The sequence below is a fragment of the Periplaneta americana genome, chromosome 12 (genome assembly GCF_040183065.1).
Source record: "Periplaneta americana isolate PAMFEO1 chromosome 12, P.americana_PAMFEO1_priV1, whole genome shotgun sequence".
Lineage (NCBI taxonomy): Eukaryota > Metazoa > Arthropoda > Insecta > Blattodea > Blattidae > Periplaneta > Periplaneta americana.
In genome coordinates, this window is record NC_091128.1 from 13,260,167 (window position 1) to 13,272,758 (window position 12,592).

A 12,592-nucleotide genomic window follows, 5' to 3' on the forward strand; every position below is an offset into this window, starting at 1 on the left:
CACTACAAATTAGAAAGTGAAAACAACAAATCCATAAATTTTCTAGACATCACAATAATAAAAGTCGACAACGAACACACATTCAAAGGTTACAGAAAACCCACAACAACAACACACATATACAACACATTCAACCACCCAAGACAACACAGACAACCTGCATTCCGAACAATGGTACACATACTACTCAACATATCAATGAACCAATGTGATTACAAAGAAGAGGTAAACACAATCAAATACATAGCACAAGAAAACTGATACAACCGCAACACAATAGACAACATAATACGAAAGACAAAACATAATCACAAAAACATAAGGATACAACAAACACAAGAACACAAAAAATACATCACACTAACATACGAAAACAAAAACACACACAAGATTTCAATCTCATTCAAGAAATTAAATTACAACATCGCATACACAAAAATTATACTCTAAAAGCATCTCAACACATAACACAAACAAATAAATACAACCACACAGGCGTATACAAACTCAAATATAACACCTGCAACAACTTCTACATAGGACAGACAGGCAGATCATTTCAAACACGTTACAAAGAACACATCACAGCCATAACAAAATTACGAAACACTTCCACATATGCAGAACACATCACAAATGCTAACCACACATACAGAGACATCAACACAGACATGGAAATTCTACACATCCAATCAAAAAGCCAGAAACTAAACATACTAGAACAATACGGAATATACAGATACCGGTACACAAAAACACATCCAAATGAAATTCTCAACACACAACTCAATTTCAAACCCACACACTCTTTGACTCCACATTACACAACACAAACAAACCCCCACAGGAAACGAAATAAATGGCATCAAGACCAGCAACAGCCAGTTCTGAAGAAGGTCAATAACAGATCGAAACACGTTAACCTGGTACGACAGAATTTAACAAGAGAAAGACATATAATACATATTCCGAAGAACGTTTTTATTTTACCCTTGATTGCAAAGGGAAGAGTCGTGTGAGTTGTCCGTTTACGAATCAAAAGAATACTTGGATTCAAAAACTGGGATGAATTATGAACGATATCTGGTTGAATCGTTGGAATAGAGTCCTGAAAAAGATCGTGTTGTTCAGCTCCAGTTTGGAACCATTATCATGTTATGAATGATCTTTATTTTGCGATACTATCAATAGTCACTATCGATAGTATTTGAAAAAAATTGACTGTCGATAGTTTCGATAGTTAATAATATCGATATTATTTCTAGCATATTATAGACATAAACCTTAATACCATTCACGGACCTTGCGTCAAAATGTTACAAAATAAAGCTTAATGAAAATTGAGCATTTTACTGTATTCCACCCAGACACACGTCTGTAATACCAAACGAAAACTGAAGTTTTCCTTTTTAATAAGTTATCAGAAACTAAAAATTATATTAAAAAAAGCGATTTATTTACTTTATATGGTAATCTTTAGAACTTTAGACGTTTTGAATTTTGGATTCTTTTTTCGATACGCCCTAATTTGGTCCAGTGGCCAGTTACGGTCTCTATCCTTCCTTTCAGTGGACGGCCCGAAGATATTTTTTCTAAAATACGGTAGTGTATTAATTGGTGTTGCATTCTTATAGGTGGCATTCTGAATACAAGAGATCCTCATTTCGGTCTATAATTATGAATTTTCTATAAGATAGGATAAATTTTGATTTCTTACAAAATACATATTTTTTCTTCTTGTTTAATTTAGTATAGATTGCAGTTCTTAAACATTTCATTTCATTGGCAGTAATTCAGTGTTCAACACATTTACGTATCGTCCAAGTTCACTTCATACATAAGAATAGGTCTTGACAGTAGGGTTTGTTTCTTGTATGCTTCTGGAGAACAGAAGGTTTCAAATGTTACTGTTAGTATGCATTTCATAATTAAAACAACTTAATTTTTTTAAATATCTTTCTCCTCTTCAAAGCTTATATGTTTAAAGCATGCCGCTTCTTCTACAGACATGTCGTCCTGATGCAGAAGTTCGTAGCGTCTTTTCGCTGTGACAAATGTTTTTATTTGAGATCAATAGAAGACAGAAATTAATCAGTAATATATCCTCCTACATTATCTATGACTCTGCGGGGTAGTTTTAAGATTCCGCGTCTGAAGAAATCTGGTGGTTTGTAGTTAAAGAAACCGTCAAGCCAAGTTTGTGAAACAGCATCATCGTTATCAAAAGAGTTCCATTGAAGGCTGTTAGATAGAAACGGAAAAGGTGGAAATATGAAGACGCAAGATCGGAAGAATATGGGGGATGTGGAATCACCTCCCAACTGAACTCCTGGATAGCTGCTTTCCTGATATTAGCGGAGTGCAGGCGTGTATTATCGTGTTGCAGCAACACTTGATGCAGTCTTCCCTTCATTTTTCTTCAATTCCGGCCGCAAGTCGTCTGAATTGTTGGCAATAAATGTCAGCAGTTACACATCGTTTGACACTATAGAACCCTTTCGCATATTGTATGACAACTTTTCATTTCTTTTTCAAAGACTAATTCATGTGAGAGTAATATTTTCGAGTTCGCATAGCTATCACATTTTCCAAAGAACATCAAAGAAATAGTGCTGAAATTCTGTATTGAATGTAGTTTTCTCTATTCCATTACAATATGAAGTTGTTTCGAATCCCTTATATGTTGATTATTTTACATTGACATAAAAATATTGTCCAAATGAATACAATACAATTGACTTGCTCCATTCAGAAGACGAAGTGTGTCCAATTTTGCAACTTACGGAGATTACACCCCTTCCAGAGCAGCATCTTGACAAAGCATTTGCAATATATACTTTTGAGAGATTTTTGGGTCTTATTTTGTACAGGGTGATTATAAAGTAAGTACCCATTTTTGTGAAATAACAATTTTTTACTTTTTATTTTCAGTTAATTTGAAAGAATGCTGTCCATTGAAGAACGAATAGCAGTTGTTTGTGGAAGGTTGCGTGGATGGACATACCAACGGATCCAAGAGGACTTCAATCGTAAGTTCCGAAAACTTGGGCCAAACAGGAAGACCATAAGCAAGTTGGTGAACAAATTCAAGAGGAGAGGCAATGTTGCCGATGTCAAACGTTCTGGGCGGCCATCCACATCAGATGACACCGTGGCGCGTATTGAGGAGGCTATCACACGTAGCCCATCTGCTTCCACCAGGCGGCTTAGCAGAGAACTCGGTATCCCTCAGTCGACAGTTTGGAAAACATTGCACTATCGCCTGCACATGAAAGCGTACACAATTCAAGTCCTGCATCACCTTGAGCAAGAGGGCTATGCCGCCCGAGAGGCTATGTGCAGGCTGCAGAGGAAGAACAATTGATGAACAATGTGTTGTTTTCCGATGAGGCAACATTTCACTCGTGTGGCGTAGTGAATCGTCACAATTGCAGAATTTGGGCCACGGAACAACCACACGAGATCCGAAAATGGCAGAGGGATACACCGAAAGTTAACGTTTGGTTGGGAATAACAAAATCGACGGTTTATGGACCTTTCATGTTTGACGAACCGACAATTACTGGAAACAGTTACCTAGATATGCTGCAAAAATTTCTTGAGCCTCAGTTGGTAGCCAATGGAATTCTGGACACTGTTGTTTACCATCAGGATGGGACACCAGCCCATTTCGCTCTCATTGTCCGGCATTATCTTAATGCTACATTTCCGGGACGATGGATTGGCCGTGGGTCAACAAGGTTGTGGGCATCCCGTTCTCCAGACTTAACACCACTAGATTTTTTTGTTTGGGGATTTGTGAAGTCTCAAGTGTACAGGGTCAAGATAAGAGATGTGGACCAACTCAAACGTCGCATCAGAGACGCTGTACGCCTCATTACACCGGATATTCTGGAACGGGTGTTTCGACACTCGGTGCAACGCTGGGAGATGTGTCTAGACATGAGAGGTGGTCATGTCGAAATGCGGTGATTTTGTATGGTATATCACTGTACTTCCTTATAATTATCATTTGAGCTTCGTTGAAGTCCGTTTTCCTAGAAATGGGTACTTACTTTATAATCCCCCTGTATTATAAGTTATCTTTGCACACACATTATACGAAAATTAAGTAGCCTTTATAAAAAGTCATTAAAATATTACTATGCCAGGTGTAATATGAGGTTTAGACCGTTATTGTACATCTTTATCGTGTAATTGACATTTAGAAGACAATAATTATATAAGATTTGTTTTTTAAATGTTTAACAAACGTGGTCTTAGACAAATTAGGTTGGGTTTTAAAATAATATTGACACTTGTTATTTATCCTCCAGACTTCATAATCTACAACACAAATTAGGCCCTATATTTGAATAAATTGTTGTTATTTTATTTCCAATTATTATTTTAATCTTTTGCGTTCGAAAATTGGATTTATTTTTTATTAGGTAACATCTCCGAACATTAATTTACATCTTGTATTTTGTAACCTGCTATTGAATTTGAGGATCTAATATTCGTTAGTTTTATGACGTGAATTAAAAAAAACTCTTCTATTTGTCGTTTTAAAATACCAGTTTATGTGGGCAACGATTTTATAGTACATCCATTTTATAATTATTGAATCAATAATTTCTAAAAGGCTTTATTCTGAATTAAAACAGAAATCAGATCTTCGTAAAAATGGCCTTATTGCAGGAATAGGGTCATTTCAAATGTGTTGTTAATATTGTGAATTTTGTATATATCTTAATAAATGCATGGAATAATGTCATTTCTTAACGAATATGTTTATTCAAGTGAGATGAATACAATAGCGTTCTTAACTCATTTTAAGAAAAAATAATAGTATATAGCCCTTTCAGATATGACTGATTTTATATCATGTTAAATTTGATGTTTCAAAAGTACTTGAGTAAAAGTACACAAATAGTCTAAGTACTCACACTCTCGTACACCATTACCGCTACATTTTTTCTATAAATAACAGATTAGGGAATTACCACGGATGAATTATCTGAAAGAAAAATATAAAAAAATATATAGCAGACCTATTTCTTACATGCTTCCATGTCGTAGCCTATAGACACGGAACAACACTTTTTTATTTGCAAATTTTAAATGTCCGGTATTGTCTGGAATGTAGCAACACAGACCAAATAAATTACATATTTCAAACGTATAAATAAAAAAATAAATAATATGTTTAATAGCATGCAATATTTAAATCGAATCAGAATTTTTAGTTGATTATTTAATGACTCTGTATCAACTACTGATGATGGAATTGATGATAGCGGAATAATATTTGGCGGGATGAAGCTGAGCATTCGTCATGTGATCACCCGACATTCATCTCACAGTTGGGAAAAACCCCGGAAAAAGCCCAACCAAATAATCAGCTCAAGCGAGAATCAACCCACGCCCAAGGGAAGCTCCACATCAGTAGACAAACGCTCGTACATCTTGAACTACGCATGGATACAGTACCTATGTTTAAAAAAGAAACACAGTTCAAATATTATAATACGAGTATTATTACAAACAAAGAAAAGATAGATGAATGTCATACAAAAGAAACAATCTATTAACACTTTGCTCCAATTTTGGTACTATTAAAAACAAAATAATTATTTTACATTACCTCTCTTATTTGACCCATTGTGTAATACACAAAACCCCTTCGTTTACTTCTGTAATGCAGCGTGAGACCTTGGCGTGTTTCATTCTCACAGATGAAAGACGGAGCGCGCATGCGCGGATATGAGAATTTTAAATATTCATGAAGGTTGTCCAAACCTAAAAGAAAAGAATAATGACCTAAGCACACTTATCAAACTAAACACTTAGGGCCGTATTCATAGACATTCTCAGCGCAAGCTTTCGATGGATGATCAGCGAACTAACGTTTTTCGTATTCATAAACTAGTGTTAGCGATATGATATGATATGATATGATATGATATGATATGATATGATATGATATGATATGATATGATATGATATGATATGATATGATATGAATCCTGTACAAGTAACCAGTCGATAGCCGGGGCTAGGTTAGCACGCTCGTAGCGCGAGCTAGCGAAATGTCTATGAATAGCACCCAGAATGATTTACTTTATAACTTGATGACGAATATGGTACTAATAATCAGGATTACAATAATCATAAACAGTAGAACACAGGGGCGTATTTTGCGGGCTACCGGGGCTACCGGCGGTAGCCCAAGGAAATTACAAAAGAAAAAGTTTATAATATAACATAATGTAATAATTTTGTATTATTAGTTTTACCATAGTAATTAAAATTAAAGTAATTGTTAGATATATTTTGTGTACCGTAATAATAGGGTCAGCGGTAGCCCAAACCCTTTAACCAGTATACACCACTGGCTAGAACAACGTAAACTAACTCGCAAGCACGCCGTGTTACTTCTGTGCCAGGCTGCAGGATCTGTGTCGGTGGGAACGGCGGCCTGCTTGTCTCTGTAATCTGTAGTTGCGTTTGCCATTACAGTGTAGGTGATCAGATAGTAAAGAAGAATACATCATGCGCTTTGATAAACACTGTTCATTACTCCGCTTGTGCCAACACTAAATTAGGCCTATAGCCTAAACAACTAAATGCAAATAGTGTACATTATACAAATACAAATAATACATTGAACCAATATAACTCAATACAACGTAATTGTAGCATATACTTGCGACATCCTTTTAACTGTAGTTACATAAGAACGAAACAATACATTATACAAATCTGGCTTTCAGATAGTAGCTCCCTGTAAAGCAGGTTTGAACAATTTTCCTTTAAATTATTCAAAACAATTCATTGTCAGTGAAAGTTAGCAATTTACAAATGAAATTCCTACATATTTTATACACTGGGAATGTTGAAAAATGTAAACAAAACATATTGACTAATACAACGATAATACTGGAAAGATGGTTTCAATCCGCCCCTGAGCACGAGTTCTACTCTTTCAGGGGCGAGCTAAAGTTTCTCTGTATATTTTATATTTTATGTTACATTTATTAGCAAAAATAATAAATAAATAAATTAATTAATTAAAGTGATATAAATTGTGCAATGGATACATATCTCAATTAAGAGTCACACTTTCAGGTTTACTAGGTACGCGCTCTTGCTTTTTGACATCTTTTGGTTTATACGATATGAACTATATTTGAACATAAAGAAAACACAACTCTGAACCCTTAATGCACACTTTGAGTTATGATCACTGAGGGTGGCTCTTTCAGGGCCTTTGTTGCGTTTCATAGTTGAAATAAAGCTTCACACACATAGGCCGAAGCAAACATGTCAGACGCCTCACTCCTATGGAGACGAAGAAATCTTGACTTAAGAAATTGGCTGTAAAAGTATAGAAAACTACGTCTGTTTCTGTAACTATCAGCCAACTCAATGCCACATTAAGAGTTGATTAGTTCCAGTTGGACATCTTGGGGTGTAGCATCAATATTTATGCTAAACGGTGTGGCAAACAGATCGAAGTCCATTTTTAGATGACTCAAATATTGAAATCTGTGTTCAAAGTAATTCAGAAGAAAACTGGAGATTTTCAACATAACAGCCCATCTCTAAGAAATCAGAGTCCCGGATTCCAAGTGCCAATCTGAGAAAATGACCGGGATCGCCATTGGACAATTGACGTTCCCATAATGACAGCATCATTTTGAAAGCTTGAATACTACAGAACATATTTGTGATCAATTTGTATTTTCCAGCTCATCAACAAGTTATCCACTCATTTCCAGAAACAAATTTATCTCTTCCAATAATTCGAAAAATCTACACAGAACTTTGCTACATTCCAAGAAGTATGTTGCTTCCCATTCGGGATTGAAATTGTTTCTTGGCGTCAAAGGCCGTCGCTTTAACGGGTTTCTTTCCATGATAAACGGCTTCCATCTACGAGCACCACTGCTACCGAGAACATGCTGCAGCGTCCACTGAGCCCGCAGCCTGCTCAGTACAGCGTGCAGTCAGTTGGCTGTCAGTGCAGTAGATAATAAGGACTGATTTGTAAATGACATTAATTCTTGTAAATCTGAGAAATAATGAACCCTTATTGTGGAAATCGTCACTCAATCAAGCAATGCTCGATTATGATAACATCATATTAATTTGTCAAGCCTGACTGTTGGGCTTTACAGTGCATTTCTCACAAATATCTGGTCAGTGGGAGAGATTAGTTCAAGTTCTCGCATGGTATTTATGGTAGGGTAAGAAAAGGTATTTTCGTGATACTTTTAATATTATGGCTAGCTTTTCCCCATTTTGGGAATGATACTACATTTTTCTATTTCTATGGCATTATTGTAACAAAATGTATAACAGAGAGGTGTATTTTCTATTTTTTAAATTTTAATTATTAATAGAAGATAGGATTGAAAATGTGCGTGTTTGGTAGGTAATTTCGTGATAGGGGTATCTAATTTCGTGATATTGGTAAGGCAATTAAGTGAATGAAAGGAATACATAGTTATTTCATATTAGGCCTAATGTATATTTATATAAATTCAAAATAGTGTTTTTAAACACTAAGCTATTTGATGACATCTTATTTATGCAAGCCTAATGTATTTCAATGATATAGAATATTTCATTAGTTTTGACAGTTCATAGGATTGTTCATGAAAAAAAAATCTTCTACTCTACTGTATTTGAAATATATTAGGCTCAATAAAGAACAACATATGAAACAAAGAATAAAATATCAAACATAAACACATTTATGACCGTTACGTAGAGGTAGGCCTATTTTGTTTAATTTGAACATTATACAGGGACTGTTGATGTAAGAATAAGAGATCGTCCGGACAACAGTATTTAAAACATCTTACGGCTAATAAAATTAAAAACATTAAAGAAAGATACAAACATGAAACATAAACACATTTACGACTCTTGTGAGTTCTTGGCAGCAAGAATTTCAGGAGCCCTTATTGTGAGATTGTATCTCTGTTTAAAACGAAACCACCAACATTACCTGGCACTTTCGCCATCTGCATTCTACAAATATTCTCGCCCGACACTCCTGGCCATATGGTATGCTACTTTCATAATTGGCACCGTCAAGCCAAATCCCAATTCTTGCATTTGTATAATACGAGGGTGGATCGGAACGTAAAGCACAATAATTTTTTTCTGCGTTGATATTGCAGCTGGGATGTTGACATTTCACCGAGATATAGATTTTAGTTTTCAATACAGACACAAGTTGTTTTGCATGTGCAGCTCTAGCAAGAGAAGCGTATGCGTGAACTACGCAACAAAGATGGTGCGCATGTTACTACCGTCAACTTGTGAAGAGCAGTGAAGTGTTGTGCGATTTTTGTGGGTTAAAGGACATAACCCGAGTGAAATCCTCAGGGACATGTGTGGCTGTACGGGGAAGACTGTATGGACTGTAGCAACATCTCCAGGTGGTGCGCATTCTTCTCAGACGGCCGTGAGAACCTGTGTGATTCGCCAAGTTCCTGGCGGCCGGTAACAGCTGCAACCCAGTGAAATGTCACAGGCATTGACGTGGCAATTTTGAACGACCGGCAGCTCTAACTGCTAACCTTATCTCAGCAGTTCAACATTTCATACAGTGTGGTGTACGATATCGTGCATGACACATTGAAATTTCATAAAGTTAGTGCACGACCACAGCAAAGGAATAAGGTTATGAGATATAGTACGTGGAACATAACTGGTCTTTACAGAAGAGGAGCGGTAACATTAGTAGCAAAAGAACTAGCTAGATATAGAACATACTTCGTGGGAGTAGAAGAGGTTAGGTTAGATGGGAATGACATATCACAAATAGGAGACTACTTGTTGTATTATGGGGAAAGAAACAATAATCACCAATTCGGAACAGGATTTTTTGTGCATAAAAGAATAAAATCAACAGTAAAAAAGGTCGAATTTATCAGTGACGGGTTATCGTACTTAGTACTTAAGGGTAGATGGTGCGATATCGTAGTTATAAATGCTCACGCCCCTACAGAAGAGAAAGACGACAATATAAAGGATAGCTTCTATGAGGAATTGGAACACAATTTTGATCAGTTTATCTAGATATCACATGAAAATTTTACTGGGGGATTTCAACGCCGAAGTAGGACGGGAGATTATTTTTAAACCAACTATTGGAAAAGAGAGCCTAGACGTAACTAGTAATGACAATGGAGTTAAGTTAGTCAACTTCGCAACATCAAAAAATTTAATTGTGAAAAGTACAACATTGTTCCATAAGGATACGCATGAATATACTAGGACATTTGCAGATGGATTGACACACAACAAAATGGATCACATCTTGATAGAAAAACGGAGACATACTAGTATAGTAGACATTCGAACTTTCGGGGGAACAGACTGTAATTCTGACCATTATTACGTAATTGGAGAATTAAGAGAAAGAATATCAGTAGCCAAGCGAGTAGAGCAACAAACTAATATTTGTAGATACAATATCCTGAAATTAAAGGGCGAGGAAAATAAGCAACATTATCAGGTCGACATTTCAAATAAGTTTATCAGTTTAGAAAGTTCCGACGAAGTTGATAAAGAGTTAGATGTTAATAGAGTGTGGAAAAATATCAGAGATATTATCAAAGTTGCAGCTAAGCAGAGCGTAGGTTATTATGAAAGTAAGAAGAATAAACCGTGGTTTGATGAAGATTGTTGCATGGTAGTAGAAAGAAGGAAACAAGCAAAATTGACATTCTTACTGGTTCCAGTTTAGGCGAATAAACATAAATATTTCAATAAAAGACTGGAAGCAAATCGTACACTTAGGAATAAAACGAGAGATTACTTGAAGGAAAAACTGAATGAGGTAGAAGTAAATAGTAAAAATAAAAACATTAGAGATTTATATAAGGGCATAAAGGAATTTAAGAATGAATATCAGGCAAGGGTAAACGTAATCAAGGATGAGAATGGTGACTTGCTTGCAGACTCTGATTCAATCCTGAACAGATGGGAAAAACTATTTCGTGCAACCACTAAATGTATATAGAACAAATACAAATGATCGGAACGAAATTAAAATACAACCTGCTGAGCCATTTATACCCGAACTCACACTTTCTGAAGTCGAAATTGCGATAGGAAATCTGAAAAATTACAAGTCTCCAAGTATCGATCAAATTCAACCTGAATTAATACAAGAGGGTGGAAGGGCATTTTCTAGCGAAATTTATAAAATTGTGCTTGCTATTTTGGCAAAGGAAATAGTACCAGAACAATGAACGGAGTCCATAATTGTACCTATTTTTAAGACTAACTGTGGTAACTTTCGAAGAATATGGTTTTGTTGACGTCGTACAAAATTTTGTCCAATATTTTCTTTTGAGAAGATTAACTCCATATGTAGATGAAATTATTAGAGATAATCAGTGCGTTTTTAGGCGTAATAGATCAAATATTGATCAAATGTTTTCTATTCGACAGATATTGGAGCTATTAATAGATTTTAAAAAGCCGTATGACTCGATTATGAGAGAAATTTTATATAATATTCTTACTGAATTTAGTATTCCCAGGAAACTAGTTGGATTAATTAAAATGTGACTCAGAGAAACTTACAGCAGAGTCACTTAGGCCAAATTATATCTGATGCTTTTCCAATTCACTGCGGGCTAAAGTAAGGAGATGCACTTCACCTTTGCTTTTTAACTTCACTCTAGAATATGCCATTAGGAAAGTTCAGGATAACAGAGAAAGTTTGGAATTGAACGGGATACAGCAGCTTCTTGTCTACGCGTATGACGTTAATATGTTAGGGGAAAATCCTCAAACGATTAGGGAAAACACGGAAATTTTACTTGAAGCAAGTAAAGCGATAGGTTTGGAAGTATATCCCGAAAAGACGAAATATATGATTATGTCTCGTGACCAGAATATTGTACGAAGTGGAACCATAAATTGGGGATTTATCCTTCGAAGAGCTGGAAAAATTCAAATACCTTGGAGCAACAGTAACAAATATAAAATACACTCGGGAGGAAATTAAGCGCAGAATATATCTGGAAAGTGCGTGTTATTATTCGGTTGAGAATCTTTTGCCATCTACTCTGCTGTCAAAAAATCTGAAAGTTAGAATTCATAAAACAGTTATATTACTGGTTGCTCCGTATGGTTGGAAACTGGACTCTCACTTTGAGAGACGAACAGAGATTAAGGTTGTTCGAGAATAAGGTTCTTAGGAAAATATTTGATGCTAAGAGGGATGAAGTTACAGGAGAATGGAGAAAGTTACACAACGCAGAACTGCACGCATTGTATTCTTCACCTGACATAATTGGGAACATTAAATCCAGACGTTTGAGATGGACAGGGCATGTAGCACATATGGGCGAATCCAGAAATGCATATAGAGTGTTAGTTAGGACGCCGGAGGGAAAAAGACCTTTGGGGAGTCCGAGACGTAGATGGGAAGATAATATTGAAATCGATTTGAGGGAGATGCGATATGATGATAAAGACTGTATGAATTTTCCACAGGATAGGGACCGATGGCGGGCTTATGTGAGGGGCGCAATGAACCTGCTGATTCCTTAAAAGCCATTTGTAAGTAAGTTAGTGC

General features: G+C 35.9%; 1 protein-coding gene across 1 annotated transcript in view; it reads right to left on the reverse strand.

Moving 5' to 3' along the window:
* Nucleotides 1-12,592, reverse strand: part of Gyc88E (Guanylyl cyclase at 88E) — an 810,833-nt gene that overhangs the window by 144,656 nt on the left and 653,585 nt on the right. The window contains exon 6 of the mRNA XM_069840815.1: nucleotides 5,627-5,781. Coding sequence (XP_069696916.1) covers nucleotides 5,627-5,781 — 155 coding nt within the window. The remainder of the gene's footprint in view (nucleotides 1-5,626; nucleotides 5,782-12,592) is intronic.